General features: G+C 46.0%; 1 protein-coding gene across 1 annotated transcript; it reads left to right on the top strand.

Moving 5' to 3' along the window:
- Positions 1 to 423: 423 nt before the first annotated feature.
- On the top strand, positions 424 to 19,728 carry LOC116976508. The gene is made up of 5 exons (XM_033026400.1): positions 424 to 2,280; positions 9,400 to 9,649; positions 11,653 to 11,798; positions 12,819 to 12,921; positions 19,363 to 19,728. The coding sequence occupies exons 1-5, from the start codon at positions 437 to 439 to the stop codon at positions 19,726 to 19,728; spliced, it is 2,709 nt and encodes a 902-aa protein (XP_032882291.1). The 5' UTR covers positions 424 to 436.
- The last annotated feature ends 4 nt before the right edge of the window (positions 19,729 to 19,732 follow it).

Here is a 19,732-nt window from a genome sequence, read left to right as displayed (position 1 = left end):
TATTGGGATGATGTGAGATACTGCAGTCTGTGAATCACTCTATCATTTTGGGGGGAGCTATGTCACATGAAACCCACCAGATCTGCACCGACCAGCGATCCCTGCATATTAACACTATCCTACACACACTAGCGACCATTTTCACATTTACCAAGCCAATTTACCTACAAACTTGTACGTCTTTGGAGTGTGGGAGGAAACCGAAGACTTCGGAGAAAACCCACACAGGTCATGGTGAAAACGTACAAACTCGATACAGACAGCACCCATAGTCAGGATCGAACCTGGGTCTCCGATGCTGCAAACACTGTAAGGCTGTAACTCTACCGCTGTGCCACCATGCCACCCAAGAGGTTTACCTCTTTAATATTGGGTACTCAAACATCCTTTGTGTTTACTGCAACTATTTCCCTTGCAGGAGAAGAGTTCAGCCACCATGGCCAGTGAGGAATGTAAAACTGTTGCTCCCATAAAGACGGCCGTGAGGAGCGTCACCAAAGCATCTGACGTCAGGGAAGACAATGCTTTGTTCTTGCAGCCATACAGTAACTGGGAACAGTTCCTAATGCCTGGCCCACTCTCTGTAGCCATTTTAGGTGAAATAATATTCCTTTCCGCAGGACAAGACTTTGCAATTGACAAGGGTATGCCCAAGGAAGGATTTAAGTTCATGAAATATCCCAAATCATTCCGTACCTCTTTAGTGCAAGTGAGCAATGAGGGCTGGGAGGCTTTTCAGATAGCTCACAAGAACATGGACCAAATCCGGCTTCTCTCTGTGACAGTTCCGACTGACATGAAGGATGTTGTGAAGTTCTTCATGCAGAAGAATCCAAAGTACACTGAAGATTTCCTCCCGATCCCTCTGAACAGCATCAAATCTACTACAGATAAATGCTTGAAGCTTTCCACGGTTGTGGAGGAGAAATTTAATGCAGTCATCCGTCTGATCAATGAACTACTGGAGGCCTGTACAAGTTCCAAAGGAGATTATGATAAACAATTACATGAAATACAATTTGAAAAGGAACGTGCTGCAATGCAGGAGGAAGCATCTAAAGAAAGAAAAGCCATGATAGAAAAACATCATCAAAAACTGGAAGCCCAAATGAAGGAAGCAAAGGAAGATTACAAAGCCAGCATGGATTCCATACCTGTTGGCTGGGATGCTGTGGGCATGGCTATGGCAGAAACACTTGTGAATGGTTTCAGTGCATTCATCAGTGGAAGCGTGTTGAAGGCTTTCTCTGGGGAAAGCAGTAATAAATGTCATAATTCCAGTTCAAGGAATGATCATAATAACACCTATCCGAATTCTGCTGAAGGAGTTGAGAATGATATCATTTATAAAGCAGAGACTCTACAAAATGTTATTCAGCATATTCGTCCTTTCCTGAATGAGGATAACAAAATTAACTTGAGTAAGTTGAACAGTGCAGATGGAGCTGACATGTTAAGCTATTGTAAAAAAAGCTTGGATGATTTGCAGCAGAAAGCAACAGATGGAATGGACTGCAAAGAGAAGCACACAGCATTGATGATCTGTAAAGCAGGAATTGGAATATGTGAGGAGCTGGTAACAATGGGAAAGTCTAAACAAGTTGACAAAAACAAAATGGCTGATCTAGCTGTGAAGATCAAACAAGTGATGCAGAAATCAATTACATTCACCTCTCTTAGCAAGGGAAAGACAGGATCCATGGGGTTAACTGCCAGTCCACCACACATTGCTACAGCTCAACCAGCAGAGGGACTCAGTGGTGTACAGACAGCCAGTCTCAATGCCAGAATCAAAGTGGACCAGTCTGCAGCTCAGCTACGAGCCTCACAGGAGATGTATGAGAAAAGCTTTGAGAATATAATGGAGAATAACAAAGAACTCCAACAGGTCCTGGAGACTCTGAAGCGTTGTAATGTTCAGGAAATAGACTTTAATACAACTGTGGAGATGCTCCTGAAGGGATTGGATGCATTAGGCCGTGTGAAGGAACAATGGGGGAAGATGGTGCTCTTCTTCACCATGATGTCAAACCTGATCGAAAGCTCACTGAACCCATCACTTCTCAAATTCACGGAGTACAGTCAAAATATTTCTGGCTATTCACCGAACCAGCTGACACAGGATCTACTGTACACACAGATCTCTCATGCCACCAACATTGCCAGCCTTGTCCACATGATTGCTGAAACCTACGTACAGGTCTCCACCCACCACCTGATGGATCGAATCAACTGCCTGGGGAAATTACTGGGACTCGATCCAAAGCGGGACATAATTAAGTATGTATGTATGTATGTTGAAGGGGAGAAGGGAAAGATTTGATTGGAATCCGAGGGGCAATTTTTTACACAGAGGCTTGTTGGTATATGGAATGTGCTGTCAGAGGATGTCATAGAGGCAGGTATAGTAACAATTATAAAATATTTCTACAGGTACATGGATAGAAAAGCTTTAGACAGATATGGACCAAACATGGCCAAATGGAACTAGCTCAGATGGGCAACTTGGTTAACATGGATGAATTTGTCCGATGGGCTTGTTTCCATGCTGTTTGACACGTTGACTCTAAGAATCAAAACATTTTCACGTAAATTTATTAAAGTGGCAGAACGTAGTGAGCAAAATGGGGTCTGAAGCCACGGAAGCAGGGGCACTGTGTCCAAAAGATGAGGTGACACTGAACATTTCTAAGGTTAAGTCACAACTGAAATATTCACCTGTGTTGTTGTGAAGGGTTTGAAGATTCTGGAGAGAGTTAAGGAACGAACATGGCAGGATTAATTAAATAGAATGAACCTGTTCTCATTAGCAGCTCCAGTCGATACTGATATTAATTGATGGGCAAATGGCAAGTGATGTGTGAGTAAATGACTTTTGTCCAGTAAATGGTTATAATCCGGAACTTGCAGTTTCTAAAGATGATGGAAATATAATTGATTGTAGCATTCCAAGGAGATTTGGGAAGGCATGTAAGCTAAATAAATTGAGGCTCCACGTAAATAAATTATAGGGCTCTGTGTAAACTGGAAGGATGAGTTTGAATAGATTTCTTGACAGACACATAACATTAACTCAATCGCCCAGTTGGCCTCCTCCTTTGCTTCTACCTATTCTGTGATTCAGTAAAATATCTTACACTTCTGATTTATTATTTGATTATTAGAATATAATTGTTTTTAATTGCTTTAAGTGAGACACATGCCCAGGATCACATTTGCCTGAGATTAAGCTGTGTTGTAATTTGCTAAAGATATCCAACAATATGTTCAATATTTCGCATTCACTTTTCAATAAACTATTTATGCTTGATAAGATGCTTGACCAAATCCTTGAATTTTCTCACATTCATTGATAATTCCTTTAAGATCACCGATGTGTCTTAATGACATTCTTTCTACTATCAGAGCTATAATAATCTGAGGACAACGGAGAATAAAAGCTATGTCCTTTCAAAGATTTTGAAGTCTCCAGTGCAACTTTACATTTAAGGTCAATTACTTAAGAGAATAATTGTGTGAATTATATTCTTAACAAAGTGCAGCAGAGAAATGGCCCTTCCAGCCCATGTCATCCTTGCCAACTGTGACTCTTAAATGTTAAAGCCATTCGCCCACATTAGGCCCGTATCCTTCTAGTCATAGCCTCCCTCCACCTCCCCTGCCCTTGTCTCTCTTTTCTCCCCTATAAATGTCTACCTTTTGTTTTCCCCTCCTCTATTGAGCCCCAGCTGACTTTGCAACTATCTCTCCGCTCTCCTCACCCTCCACCACCATTCCTTCCCCTAGCGACACAACTCGCACCTCGTCAATTCTCCAGCTTCAATATTTGCATCTCTATAATACTTCTGTGTGTGCATCTCTGGTCATTGTGCAACCTTTTGCCTATAACCCCCCCCTCCTTGCCTGTGGTCACTTATGACCTGTCATACTTTGTGTTGTTTCTACACTCCCAGCTTTCTCCCCACCCCACACCTACCCACTGCCCCCAAGCTTGCAATCCATCTGAAGAAAGGTCCCAGCCTGAAACGTCACTCATCCATGTTCTCCAGAGATGCTGTCTGACAGGCTGAATTACTCCAGCATTTGTGTCTTTCCATTACTCCTTTCTTAACATGGAACATAGAACAGTACAGGCATTTAGGCCTACAATGTCTGTGCCAAACATAATATCAAGACCATCTCTTATATATCTGTGCATGATGCATATACCTCCAGACCCTGTATTTCCATATGTCTAAGCCCCTTAAATGTTACTATCGTATCTGCCTCAATCATTATCCCCGCCCGGCAGCATGTTCCAGGAACTCGTCACACATTGTGTGAAACAAGCTGCCCCGCACATCCCTTTCAAACTTTGCCCATCTCACATTAAAGCTTTACCTTGTAGCATTGGATTTTTACATTCTGCACCTGTCCACTCTGCTCTAAAATTTACCTGGATATATGTGAGATCTCTCTCCCCTTGTTTGAACTCTGTCTCCATCGTGGGGGACAGACTATTGACTCGTGTCTATTTAAAACCCACTGACTCCCACAGTTATCTGGACAGCATCTCATCACACCTTGACTCTTGCAATGTCACTATCACTTACTCTTAATGTCTTTGTCTCCACTGCATCTTATCCCAAGATGTGTCTTTCCATTCTAGGACATCCAGGGTCTTTATTTATTAAACATGGTTTCTCCCCTCCTGTCATAGATGGATCATTTATCCATGTCTCCTCTGTGCCCTGTAGTTCTGCTCTTGCTCGCCCTCACCCAGACAGAACAAGGATAGAGTTTCCATGGATCTCATCTTTCACCCCAACACATCCAACTGCATCCAACACATTATTATACAACATTTCCACCACCTTCAACATTATCCCACCGCTGGTCCCATCTTCCAATTCATACTCTTTTCCGTTTTCCGCAGAGACCTCTCCCTCCGCAACTCCTTGGGTCACTCTTCCCCAAGCTGAAACATCACCAATTCATACTCTCCAAGTCTACACTTGGTCTCGCCAATGTACAGGCCACATCGGGAACACTGGATGCAGTAGATGAGGTTAGAAGAGGTGCACGTGAAACTCTTTCTCACATGAAATGACTATTGGAGGCCCTGGATGTCTCAGATCTCAATGAGACCTACTTCAGGTTCCTATGGGAAGCAAGGGAAGAGATTCCTGGACTCTGACCTTGATTTTTACATCTCCATTTGCCACAGGGGAGATGCCAGAAGACTGGAGGAGTGCTATTTTTCTTCCTTTATATAAGAAGGGCAGCAGGGATAAGCCAGGTAACTACAGGACAGTGCATTGTTTGTTAGTGGCCAGGAAATAATTGAAGAAAATCCTATGGGTAAGACACAGTTGGGGATGTTGGGCTGAGTGAGGACACAGACCTTGGTTCACGTGTCCTTCTTGTGAATTTGAAGGATTACAAAGACCTAAAGGCAAATTAACATCAGGTAATCTGGGACCAAACTGATGGTGGATGGAAAGAGGGTAGGAGACTCAGCAACTAGTTGTCAGACATACAGTTGGTTCCTCAGTAGCAGCACTATAAAAGCCATCTACAGTATGGACTAAACACCTGATGCTCAACTTTCTGACTGTTCAGAATGGGTGTGAGTTCAGCAGAGAGCAATGGAGTTGACATCTATTTGAAGCAAAACTTGGAAGACTTTCAACTGTAATTGTCTTTCTTGCCATAATATTGAATCCACCTCAAACAAAATTCTGCAGGAGAGCAGGTACTCGTCAGGCCAAATTGGAAACTGTTCAATGTGCACTTGTACACTCAAAACCAAGGGCACCCACATAGAACATAGCATATAGAGTAGTACAGCACAGCACTAAATGCTTAGGTCCACAATGTCTGTGCCGAACATGATGCCAAGACGAACACTTATCTGCCTGCTCATAATCCATATCCCTCTATTCCATGCATATACATGTGCCTGTCCAAAAGTCACTTAACATAGAAACATAGAAAATAGGTGCAGGAGTAGGCCATTCGGCCCTTCGAACCTGCACCGCAATTCAATATGATCATGGCTGATCATCCAACTCAGTATCCTGTACCTGCCTTCTCTCCATACCCCCTGATCCCTTTAGCCACAAGGGCCACATCTAACTCCCTCTTAAATATAGCCAATGAACTGGCCTCAACTACCTTCTGCGGGAGAGAATTCCACAGATTCACCACTCTCTGTGTGAAAAAAGTTTCCCTCATCTCGGTCCTAAAAGATTTCCCCTTTATCCTTAAACTGTGACCCCTTGTTCTGGACTTCCCCAACATCGGGAACAATCTTCCTGCATCTAGCCTGTCCAACCCCTTAAGAATTTTGTAAGTTTCTATAAGATCCCCCCTCAATCTTCTAAATTCTAGCGAGTACAAACCGAGTCTATCCAGTCTTTCTTCATTGAAAGTCCTGACATCCCAGGAATCAGTCTGGTGAACCTTCTCTGTACTCCCTCTAAGGCAAGAATGTCTTTCCTCAGATTAGGAGACCAAAACTGTACGCAATACTCCAGGTGTGGTCTCACCAAGACCCTGTACAACTGCAGTAGAACCTCCCTGCTCCTATACTCAAATCCTTTTGCTATGAATGCTGACATACCATTCGCCTTCTTCACTGCCTGCTGCACCTGCATGCCTACTTTTAATGACTGGTGTACCATGACACCCAGGTCTCGTTGCATCTCCCCCTTTCCTAATCGGCCACCATTCAGATAATAATCTACTTTCCTGTTTTTGCCACCAAAGTGGATAACCTCACATTTATCAACATTATACTGCACCTGCCATGCATTTGCCCACTCACCCAGCCTATCCAAGTCACCTTGCAGCCTCCTAGCATCCTCCTCACAGCTAACACTGCCCCCCAGCTTTGTGTCATCCGCAAACTTGGAGATGTTGCATTCAATTCTCTCGTCCAAATCATTAATATATATCGTAAATAGCTGGGGTCCCAGAACTGAGCCTTGTGGTACCCCACTAGTCACTGCCTGCCATTGTGAAAAGGACCCGTTTACTCCTACTCTTTGCTTCCTGTCTGCCAGCCAGTTCTCTATCCACATCAATACTGAACCCCCAATACCGTGTGCTTTAAGTTTGTATACTAATCTCTTATGTGGGACCTTGTCGAAAGCCTTCTGGAAGTCCAGATATAACACATCCACTGGTTCTCCCTTATCCACTCTACTAGTTACATCATCGAAAAATTCTATAAGATTCGTCAAACATGATTTACCCTTCATAAATCCATGCTGACTTTGTCCAATGATTTCACAACTTTCCAAATGTGCTGCTATCCCATCTTTAATAACTGATTCTAGCAGTTTCCCCACAACCGACGTTAGACTAACTGGTCTGTAATTCCCCATTTTCTCTCTCCCTCCCTTTTTAAAAAGTGGTGTTACATTAGCTACCCTCCAATCCTCAGGAACTACTCCAGAATCTAAAGAGTTTTGAAAAATTATCACTAATGCATCCACTATTTCTGGGGCTACTTCCTTAAGTACTCTAGGATGCAGCCTATCTGGCCCTGGGGATTTATCGGCTTTTAATCCATTCAATTTACCTAACACCACTTCCCGTCTAACCTGGATTTCACTCAGTTCCTCCATCTCATTTGACCCCCGGTCCCCTGCTATTTCCGGCAGATTATTTATGTCTTCCTTAGTGAAGACAGAACCAAAGTAGTTATTCAATTGGTGTGCCATGTCATTGTTCCCCATGATCAATTCACTCGTTTCTGACTGCAAGGGACCTACATTTGTTTTAACTAATCTTTTTCTCTTCACATATCTATAAAAGCTTTTGCAGTCAGTTTTTATGTTCCCTGCCAGTTTTCTTTCATAATCTATTTTCCCTTTCCTAATTAAGCCCTTTGTCCTCCTCTGCTGGTTTCGGAATTTCTCCCAGTCCTCTGGTAGGCTGCCTTTTCTGGCTAATTTGTACGCTTCATCTTTTGTTTTGATACGATCCCTGATTTCCCTTGTTATCCACGGATGCACTACCTTCCCGGATATATTTTTTTGCCAAACTGGGATGAACAATTGTTGTAGTTCATCCATGTAGTCTTTAAATGCCTTCCATTGCATATCCACCGTCAACCCATTAAGAATCAATCGCCAGTCTATCTTGGCCAATTCACGTCTCATACCCTCAAAGTTACCTTTCTTTAAGTTCAGGACCCTTGTTTCTGAATTAACGATGTCACTCTCCATCCTAATGAAGAACTCAACCATATTATGGTCACTCTTGTCCAAGGGGCCACGCACAACAAGACTGCTAACTAACCCTTCCTCATTACTCAATACCCAGTCTAGAATAGCCTGCTCTCTCGTTGGTTCCTCTACATGTTGGTTTAGAAAACTATCCCGCATACATTCCAAGAAATCCTCTTCCTCAGCACCCTTGCCAATTTGATTCACCCAATCTATATGTAGATTGAAGTCACCCATTATAACTGTTTTACCTTTGTTGCACGCATTTCTAATTTCCTGTTTGATGCCATCCCCAACTCCACTACTACTGTTAGGTGGCCTGTACACAACTCCCACTAGCGATTTCTGCCCCTTAGTGTTTCGCAGCTCTACCCATATCGATTCCACATCCTCAAAGCTAATGTCCTTCCTTTCTATTGCGTTAATCTGCTCTCTAACCAGCAACGCTACCCCACCTCCTTTCCCTTTCTGTCTATCCCTCCTGAATATTGAATATCCCTGGATGTTGAGCTCCCAGCCTTGGTCACCCTGGAGCCATGTCTCCGTGATCCCAACTATATCATAGTCGTTAATAGCTATCTGCACATTCAGCTCATCCACCTTATTACGAATGCTCCTTGCATTGAGACACAAAGCCTTCAAGCTTGTTTTTACAACACTCTTACCCCTTATACTATTATGCTGAAAAGTGGCCCTTTTTGATTTTTGCCCTGGATTTGCCGGCCTGCCACTTTTACTTTTCACCTTGCTACCTATTGCTTCTACCCTCATTTTACACCCCTCTGTCTCTACGCTCACACATTTAAGAAACCCTTTCCCTTTAACTCCATCCTCCACTATCCCATTCGACACCCCACCCCCCTTATTCAGTTTAAAACCACCCGTGTAGCAGTGGCAAACCTGCCTGCCAGAATGCTGGTCCCACACCTGTTAAGATGCAATCCGTCCCTTTTGTACAGTTCCCCCTTACCCCAAAACAGATCCCAGTGATCTAAGAATCTAAATCCCTGCCCCGTGCACCAGTTCCTCAGCCACACATTCAGGTCCCGTATCTCCCTGTTCCTGCTCTCACCAGCACGAGGAACTGGAAGCAAACCGGAGATAACAACCCTGGAGGTCCTGCTTTTCAGCATTTTTCCGAGCTAAAAGCCACTATCATATCTGCCTCTACCAATACCCCCAGCAATGTGTTCCAGTCACTCACCGCTCTCTTAATGGAGGAGGTTGATTGGAAGGGGACCCAAACTGGGACAGAATGGGAATGGGAACATGAGATGTTTGGATCGGACTGTGATGAAGCATCAAAAGCCAGAGAGGATCTTGTTAAGATGAACAAGGAGTTTTATGAAAAATGTGTGCAGACGAGAATAGACAGGATTAATAATAGTGTGAAGATCTTGCTATCCACAGTCACTACAGAAGAAATGAAAGGAGTTTGTGTTGTGCAAGGAGACATCCAAATACGACTCAGCGAACCTTTTATAAAGCTGCAATGTGATTTCCTGCCTCTTGTATTCAATGCCCTGACTGATGACAGCAAGCATAACATTTGTTTTCTTTCTCATTATATCTACTTAAGTTGCAACTTTCAGGTAGATTTAGACTTGCACCCCAAGATCCCTCTGTGCATCAAATGTGTTAAGGGCCCTGTCATAAACTGTATAGTTTCCACTTAACATTTAACCTCCCAAAGTGCAACACTTCATGCTTGCTCGCTTCATACTTACTCCATCTGCCATTTCTCCACCCACATTGACAGGGGAGTGTGAGCAGCCGGATGTTTGGATCCATATTGACATGCGTAGGATTGGAGATGAAGTCCTGCAAAGAGAATTTGAGGCGCAAGCTAAAAAGCCGGACTTCCTGGAATGTAATCTCAGGATTACTATCCAATGCCAAATGCTAGTCAGGCAAGAAATAGGAAGATCGTGCAGTTAAATATATAGCAACGGAGCTGGTGCTGGAGGGAGGCCTTTGTCTTTATGGATCATTGAGCTCATTTCCACTTTTGTTTACTTTAGTTTATCGTCACGTGCACCGAGGCAAGAGCGGAACTCGCTATCAAAACATGGAGGGGACAGGGGGACAGGCGGCCACGCATGCATGCGCGCACGCACACACACACACACACACACACACACACACACACACACACACACACACACACACACACACACACACACACACACACACACACGCGCGTGCGAAGCTTCGGATGCTCAATCCAGTGCTAAATGCAGCTCAACTCTGCCTGTCTCTCCGGGTTAACTACAGCCCTGTCTGGACTGACGGGACACCAGTGCTGCTTCTCCGCGCTGGCCATATTTCCCGCAAGTCCAGGAAGGGCTGTAGGTTCACCTGGCGGGACAGGCAGAATTGAGCTGGGTTTAGTGCTGCTTTTCTGTGTTGGCTGTGGGCCTGGGGGCACCGTGCTGGAGAGCCGGCCGGGATGGATCCTGGCTGCGGATGAGGCGCAGGTCTGTGCCACGTCTCCCTTCTCCAATCACCGCACTCTATCCTCAGTCCCACCCACTCCTCCCTCCTCCAATCATCGCGCTGAATCATCATGTCCCCATTGCCTGCTGACCAACGTCTCTCTCGTCCAATCGGCGCCCTCGATCATGTCCCACCCCCACTGTCTCGCGGAAAGCGGAGATTTCACTGGGTTTTAAAATCTGGATCACAAAAACTTGGGGGGTGACGTCCCCCACCTCTCAAATAATGGGGGGGGACACCTGGGTTTTCCGCCCCTGCACCGAGGCACAGTGAAAAGCCTTTGTTGTATGCTATCCAGTCAGCGGAGAGACAATATGAATGACACTGATGATGTCATTCCTCAGCCACCTTTCTAGGAATTTCATTCATCTTGAAGGAGCAGGGAGACCATGCCATTGATCCAGACTCTCCTGCTTGCTATCAGATAAAAGAGGACAGGAAATTAATTGTGGTGAACTGTGGTGCAGTTTGTAGAGCTGCTGCCTCACAGCGCCAGAGACCCCTGAGCGATCCTGACCTTGGGTGCTGTTTGTTTGAAATTTATACGTTCTCATGAACTGGTTGTTTCCTATAAGTGCTGTGGTTTCCTCCCACATCCCAAAGACGTGTATGTTTGTAGGGAATGTTGTCTCTGTCCCTCATATCTAGGGATTGAATGAGAAAGTTGGATAACATAGAACTAGTGTGATCCAGTGATTAATGGACAGCATGGACTCAGTGGGCTGAAGGGCTGGTTTCTATGCAAGATCTCTAAACTAAAGTAAGTTTTACTTCGGAGTCACGTGAGTGACTACGTGAAGAAGACCCCGGTCATTCGCATGCGTGTCATTACGGCGCTCGCATGGCGAAGCACCGGACTGGCAGGAACGTCGCTCCCGCCAGCGGTAAGTTTAATCTTCAGGTAAGTTTGTATTTCTTACCTGTTTTTGATTTCTTGCAGAAATCTCTTTTACAGCGTTTTCCTGCCAGATGCTTCGCGAAGGCCGACGAGGGATCCAGCTATGGGCTGTGGGAAAACCCGGGTCCGACCACGGAAGCGGGTAGCTGGCAAATGTCGGGTTCGCGATCCCAGTCACTGACAAGACGGTCAGTGACTTCCAGATGCTGGGATTCCCGGGGAGGGGAAATCCAGCAGCAATGCGGCTCCCAGACCGCAGGGGCCCCCAGAATATGGGGTTAAACCAACCAGAACGGTCAGCCCAGGTGCCGGGAGGTTTCCCTCCGGTAATGCATACCGACGCTGGGGTTCCCAGGGAGGGGAAATCCAGCAGCAATGCAGCGCCCAGACCGCAGTGTTCCCCAGGATATGGGGTAAATTGACCAAAATGGTCAGCCCTGGTGCCGGGAGGGTTCCCCTCTGGTAATGTGTAAAAATTTGGAGCTTGGCCAGGATGGAGCTCCTAATGGAGAGGAGACTCCATCTAGATACACTCCAACAGCAGGATTTGTGTCAGCGCGGGCCTATGTTTGAGCCCGCGCCAGCAGCGCCTTGGACAGGGCTGCTTAATGGGGATGCCGAGTCTATAGCAGTGCCGGCCTATGGGAGATGCCGCACCAGCAGCACCTTGTAACAGGGCTGTTTAATGTTGATGCCAAGTCTATGGCAACGCCAGCATATGGGAGAGCCGCGACAGCAGCACCTTGTAGTAGGGCTGCTTAATGTATGGCAGCAGCACCAGTAGAAGGGCTGCATAATGTCTCCCTCATGGAGGAGGTGAGCTTACCGGGGCAGTTTTGTTCTGACCCTGAAGTTGGAGGTATTGCAGAGCAGCATACCCCAAGGCATGGAAGCCGCCGGGTCAGTATTAGTCTGATGCTGAGTCCATGGCAGCGTCAGCCTATTGAAGAAGCCCCGCCAGCAGCGCCTTGTAGCAGGGCTGCTTAATGTCTCCCTCATGGAGGAGGAGAGCATGCCGGGTCAGTGTGAATCTGACGCAGTCTGAGGGTATAGCCGTGGAGCATACCCCAAGGGATGAAGGGCACATGTCAGAGGTACCATCCTGGCAGCAAGGTTTGCCATCCCAACACAATGCAGTGAACACCGCTATCAGGGGGACATTAGAGCCAGCCGCCGAAGCTTCTATTCAGGTAAGACCTATTCAACAGGCAAAACCTAGAGGACGAAGCACAAGCTGTTGGACCAATCAAGGCCAATGACGAGCAAGGCTTCATAGTTTCAGCGACAACGCACCCCACGTCTTCATCAGCAGTAAGAGGTTCACTGAAGCTGATGGCAGCATGAAAGCTGGCCAGAGGTTCCATGCAATCTAACAGTACTACTCTACAACTAAGGGACCACTTACAAGTTGGTAAGATTTACACTTGGTTGTACAATATGCAAATGATTAAAACATTGTCATCTAACCATGTAAAACTGGACAATACTAGCATTCCAAGCAGGTTGGAATTGGACCAGAATTGTGTTAAGGCAGGCTCAGTATTTTGGCCAAGATTGCCTTCGAGACAGGCTCGGAAATATGGGCAGAATTGTCTTTCTAGGCAGGGTCAGAATTGTTGACAGGGTCAGTATTATGGCCAGGATTGTCTTGTAAGACAGGCTCGGAAATCGGGCCAGAGTTGTCGTTCAGGCAGACATGAAATAATGGCAGGCGTGGCCTGTTCATTATGAAAGATGGCTGATTAACAACTGATTTCATAGGGTGTTCCCATTTACAGTGATCATCGGATATATTTGCTGAAGGCATTGCTATGATGAGGCAATATAACAGTATGATGACAATAAAGCATTCAAAGACGACTACCCAGAGTTCAAAAACACTTGTTATGTATTGTCTGGATGATATTTTAACGCTGTATTTTGCTAAAATCCACTGTTTCAGTCTCAAACTATATTTGAGAAATTGGACTCCTGTATCCAGTTAAAATTAAGTTGTTATCAAATAGACTTGTTGGTCATTGGAATTTACCTTTAGCTATCAATTGGCCTATGACTCCACCTTGGGCAACAGATTGGTCAATAGAAACCTGTAACAACCTTTTTGTTATAAAGCAGCCTTCTATTCATTAAGACTAATTGCCAATATAATAGATGTGATTCAGCTGTGCAAGTGGGAGAACTGACATCATGCTAAATGGCAAATTCTAAAGTGCCATGTAGGTCATTGTTAACACACCTTTGCTATTACCAGCTGAAGCTACCACAGTCACAATGATGGACAAACAGTATTCAGCATTGCTCCAGTAGTTTGGTCAGTAAATATTTCATCAATATTGCAAAATAATGCTAATGGCCCTAACGTGGGAAATTGCGAATGTCATCTCTAGTTTGGAGGTGGAGGAGATTTGCATGTTACCAATTCTTCAGTTATTGGTATCAACTATCTATAGACCCTATGTGCATTTTATGGGTTAAAGAGTGATTGAGCAAATATGCATATCTGCATGCTCAACTTCAGGTTGATACACATGTGGCATATGTTAGTCACGTGAGTGCAATCAAGTAAAAGAATCCTGTAATAGTTAAATAATCTCATTTGCCACTGGAGTATCATCAAGTACAGATCAATGACAACACAGAATGGATGTTGGATCACACCGTATTTGATCACGATATATGAACCGTTCACTGATTCAATGGAACACCGAACAAGTTACATATGTTGTTTTCATGCTTATTCGCAGGTTGCAAAAATATGTGGCATAACAGTGGCGAAAGATACATTCTCGCCACAAGGAGGAGGAATATCTTCCTCCATTTTGCTTCATCAGTCGGATCTTCAAATAAAGTCATCAAGAGCCCGCTTTAGGTTTCCTACTGTGTGATTGTCCTATGCAGCTTTGATTCCCGATTTGTCGGGAATAATAATACAACCTTATATGGTTATTCTAAACGCAACTTTGCTGGTTCAGCCTGTGGCTCGGGAAATCAGGCGTTGCATGATAAAATCAATTTATGTTCTGCAGATTCTCAATAGACTGTCTTACGACTTGGGTTGTCACACCTATCCTTGTATGTGTTCAGAGTGCTGGGATAGCACCAAAAAAGCAGTACATTTCTTCTTCAGGAGATGGGAAGCGTTTGTTTAATGCTCATGTTTCATTTAAAATGGTACAGATTACTGACGTCTTGGAGTTCATTTTAAGTGGTCTTTTGACAATAATTGAGTTATAGGGTTATTAACTATGCCAACGTGCCTTCCCATCTGATTTGCTGCAGCAAACGAGACCCACTCTGTTGGGTTCACCCCGGATATCGAGTTTGGAAAGGATATCTGTAAAGGAGTGATAGCTGACACACTGTAACCTTTACTAGGAGTTTATTATAGCACATGGCACACACGTCCCAGCACTGACTGCATCCAGCCTTCAGGCGTACCGGGACCTAGTGGGAGGAACAAAGGGAGGATACCACAGTTATACTAATATGATGGGTCGTGGTTAGTGGTGATGAGGTAGCTACATTATAGGTTGCATGCATAAACCATCTACATCCTTCCCCTTACAAATTAAACAAGTTACGGCAATGGCAGGTTGGTTATACAGTACCTGCAAAGCTAAGCGAACTCTCCGTATCGAGCCGGAGGTTTGACAATCCGACCCGAGCGAGTGCGCACAGCACCCTCACCCTCCCCACCCGAAAGAATAGGAGGAGGGACAGGAACAGAAACAGGAGGGAGAGAGAAGGTGGGAAGGGGAACCGAGAGGCACAGGTGAGCCAGGTGAAACAGAAGGGGTAGAATGAGCAGAAGTCGGAGAGAGAGAAGACCTGACAGGGGACGGCAGGGCCGGAGGAGCGAACCCTGGAAGAGCAGGGGGAGGAGACCGAGGCAAATGAACTGACCGGGGCATGCAGGGAGCAGAGGGTAAGTTAGTGGAGGAAGGCTCGACACGCGATGGAGGGGTATACGGAATCGCAGGAGGTGGTTTGGGCTCGTTGACCGCCAACAGGTGCTGGCGGCTGCGCCAGTATATAGTCCCCTCAAAATCCACCAGGTAGGACCGTGGCGAGCTGTCGAACCCGACCACGGTGGCGAGTCGGGAAAAACCGATAGACGTCTGCAAACGGACGACCTGGCCAGGCAGCAGTGGGGATAGAGGGCGGCAAGATTTGTCGTGCGAGCGGAGCTGGATTTCGTGCTTCTGAGCAATTCGTTGCTGGACATCAGCAGGCTGCAGGACTTTGGGCATCAGGGACTGCTGGGCGATCGGCATCGGAGGGCGAATAACTCGGGACATGAGGCGTTGGGCAAGGGATCGCATTGTACTGTCTCTGGAAATATTCCGAAGGTTCAGGAGACCCTGATAGAAATCACCGTTGGAGAGACGGGATTGTTCAAGCAAGTGCTTTGCACTGTGGACCGCCCGTTCAGCCAGTCCATTGCTCTGCGGGTACTCCGGGCTGCTGGTGAAATGATTGAAGTCCCACTTCGCAGCGAAAGCTTGAAATTCGGCGCTAGTGAACTGGCGGCTGTTGTCTGTCTGCAACCGAACAGGGGGACCAAACGTGGCAAAGTGACGGCGTAGCTTACTGATTACCATCTCGGAGGTGATGGCAGGGAGAAGGTCCACCTCGAACCAATTTGAGTAAGAGTCTACCAACACAAGGTACTTCTTCCCACGCCAGTCGAAAATATCAGCAGCCAGTGAAGACCAGGGCATGTCAGGGGCAGGCTGTTGTAGAAGCGGCTGTCGCTGCTGATGCGGGGCAAGAGAGTTGCAGTCCGGACAGGAGGCCACCCTGGCCTTGATGTACTTTGCCATGCCCGGCCAGTAATATTGTTCCTGGGCATGCGAGATGGTGGCATCTGCCCCGGGATGCCCCATGTGGGCAGCTTTGAAGTACAAACCATGCAGCGAGGCAGGGACGACCACTTTGTGTCCCTTGATAATAATACCGTCCCGGAGGACCAACTCATCGTGACCCAGAAAATAGGGGTGGACGCTAGCAGGCAATGAAGTCCATTTGGTAGGCCACCCGTGCTTAATGACAGCAGCAAGCTGTTGCAGGTCGGGGTCATTAGCGGTGTGCTCAACCAGGCACTGGAGTTGCTTAGAAGGGACGAAGTTTACGTTCAGTACCTGTAGGTCTGACTGCTCGAAGGGATGCTGGTCGTAGGAGGTCCGGGGGGCCCGGGACAGCGCGTCAGCCACATGCATTTCGGTGCCCCTCTTATATACGATTTTAAAGTCAAAGCGCTGCAGCTGCAGCATCATCCGCTGTAGCCTGGCTGGAGCGCTGTGTATAGGCTTGTTCAGTATCATCACCAGGGGTTGGTGATCCGTCTCAACGGTGAACCTGGTGCCAAAGAGGAAGTCCATAAACTTTGAACACGCGAACACCACCGCCAGCAGCTCCTTCTCTATCTGCGCATAGCGCTGCTCTGTGTCCATCATGGTCCTGGAGGCATAAGAGATAGGCTGCAGCGAACCACCATCATGGGGCTGCAGGTAAGCAGCACCCAGTCCAAAACGAGAAGCGTCGCACGTAACCACGACCGGACGCAGTAGATCAAAGAACTTCAGAATAGGTGTGCTGATCAGCTTCGTCTTTAGCAGATCGAACGCCTGCTGGTGGTGTGGAAACCATGACCAAGCAATGTCCTTTTTAGTAAGTTGTCTCAGGGGTGCGCTCAACTCGCTGAGGTCAGGGATAAACTTGCCCAGGTAGTTGACCATACCCAGGAAGCGCTGTAGACTGGTAACATCTGTCGGGGCAGGCAGCTCTGAGATGGCGCTGGTCTTTTGCGGGTCGGGCTTTAACCCGTGGGCCGTGAAAATGTGGCCAACATATGGGACCTCAGGCACCCGGAACCTGCATTTTGACTGGTTCAGCTTTAGATTGATCTGCCGTGCGCGGTCCAGAATCTGTCGGAGGTGGCGGTCATGTTCAGCCACATCCCTTCCATAGACCAGGGCAGGTCGCAAATCTCCGCAAACTTGCGCAAAAGACATACCGGGTCATCGGCAGATTCAGCTGGCTCGACAGGCTGGCCGTTGTCATCCAGTACTGCTGGATCATAGACGAAAGCCTGAGCTCTCTTCATTGCGTCGGGACCGGCCAGGTTGAGCAGGAGTGATGCTTTGACCGCGGCTGGGTCATGCCGGTGCGCAATATTGACGAAGTGAGTGTAGTCCATCACAAAAGTCGACCATCACTCCGCAATATCAGCGTCAAAGACAAGGGGAGATGGCTTTTGGCATGAGGATGCCACATCAAGGGAAGCCCAACACAGGGCACTCAGGGGACAAATAAAAGAAAACCGGTAAACGGGAGGCGCGAGTTTAACTTTCTGACACCATGTAAAGGAGTGATAGCTGACACACTGTAACCTTTACTAGGAGTTTATTATAGCACATGGCACACACGTCCCAGCACTGAATGCATCCAGCCTTCAGGCGTACCGGGACCTAGTGGGAGGAACAAAGGGAGGATACCACAGTTATACTAATATGATGGGGCGTGGTTAATGGTGATGAGGTAGCTACATTATAGGTTGCATGCATAAACCATCTACAATATCTTTAACCCAAGTTCTCCCAGGACAAGTACAATACAGTATGGGATATTGACATTGTGTTAACACTATTTCACCAGGGTTAGTTTAGGTAAGTTATCCTCCTGGCGCTGGTTTAGCGCAACAGGTCAGTCGCTACATAATTGCGACGGGACAGGATGATTACATCTGTAAATAATATGTATAGTATTTTATGTTTATAATTTACTTAAGCAGAGCAGCAGGGGTGTCAGGTCTCAAAATAGTTCAAGGCATACCCAGGGACCTTTGGTTATGTGAGGGCACACATATACAACAATACATCAAGGTCACCAAGAGCCTTCAAAGCTCTGAACTAGCTATGCTTGTTAGTTAGAAAAAACTTTATAAGAACGTATCTGTTCAGACCATTTCCAGGTGATAAACAAAGTTTGATTATGCAGGAGTAGATACTGATTCCAGATCTCACTCCACCAGGGCTGCTACAACATTAGCAGCAAGGGTTATTTATGTTCCACTGGACCACATCCTAACGGCTGCAGCATGGTCAAACAAACGAATTTCCAAACATTTTATAATAACCCATTGCCAGACCAGGGGTATTTGTCAACTATATTTTAAGAGTACAGAACCAGGGGTATTTGTCAACTATATTTTACGTTCTATTTATAGTTTCCATCCGGATAAGAGGTGTGACTATTATGATTACTTCATTTAACAGCATCAGCATGTTTTTAAATCTATGATTTCTCATGACTCAATGCATTATGAATGTTTCCCTCATTTGTCAATGAAGCAATTGTGGTTGTGTAGACTCGTTTCTCACGGCATGAAATCACAGAGCTTTGAAATCTTCACGTAGTCACTCACGTGACTCCGAAGTAAAATAGTAAGATTAAACGAGAACTTACCAGTTTGAAGTTTGATCTTTATTTTATGAGGAGTTACGATGAGGGATTACGTGCCCTCCGCTCCCAACCCTCATGAAGGCCATCTGGTAGTTCTAATCTTCTCTGGTCTTACTATGTTACTTCATTTGCTATCATCTGTGATTTCACACCGCTGCTTTGAAGATTGACGCGCATGCGAACGACCGGGGTCTTCTTCACGTAATCCCTCATCGTAACTCCTCATAAAATAAAGATCAAACTTCAAACTGGTAAGTTCTCATTTAATCTTACTATTGATCTACACAGGACATGGGAAAGGTAGGAAATGAGTACTTTGCATCAGGATTCACCAAGAGAAGGACATACGAGCTGGGAAAGGGATCTTGTGGGCTGAGGCAGTATGAGATCAAGAAGGGCATGGGGCTAGGTGTGTTGAAGAGCATTAAGGTGGACATGTCCTCAGAGTATGATTGGATCTATCGCAGATTATTAAAAGAGACAAAATGGGAGAATACTGGGGCCCAGATGAAGATCTTTGCATCCTCACTATTAACAGATCAGGTCATGGAGGATTGGAGAGCAATTAATATAGCTTGTTCAAAAGAGGAAATAAGGATAATTCAGGACCCTGGAGCCCCCAACGTTATTAATATCCCTCCTCTGTATTTCTAAAAGG

The sequence above is a fragment of the Amblyraja radiata genome, chromosome 8 (genome assembly GCF_010909765.2).
Source record: "Amblyraja radiata isolate CabotCenter1 chromosome 8, sAmbRad1.1.pri, whole genome shotgun sequence".
Classification (NCBI taxonomy): Eukaryota; Metazoa; Chordata; class Chondrichthyes; order Rajiformes; family Rajidae; genus Amblyraja; species Amblyraja radiata.
This window is presented reverse-complemented; position numbering and strand designations above follow the sequence as displayed.

What these genes read in the sequence shown, in the direction of transcription:
- LOC116976508 (XM_033026400.1), top strand. Translation starts at nt 437, where the DNA reads ATGGCCAGTGAGGAATGTAAAACTGTTGCTCCCATAAAGACGGCCGTG. An exon ending in CCAAAGCGGGACATAATTAA is followed by an intron (nt 2,281 to 9,399) that starts GTATGTATGTAT and finishes CAATACCCCCAG; the next exon opens with CAATGTGTTCCAGTCACTCA. An exon ending in TCCCAGTCACTGACAAGACG is followed by an intron (nt 11,799 to 12,818) that starts GTCAGTGACTTC and finishes CCTATTCAACAG; the next exon opens with GCAAAACCTAGAGGACGAAG.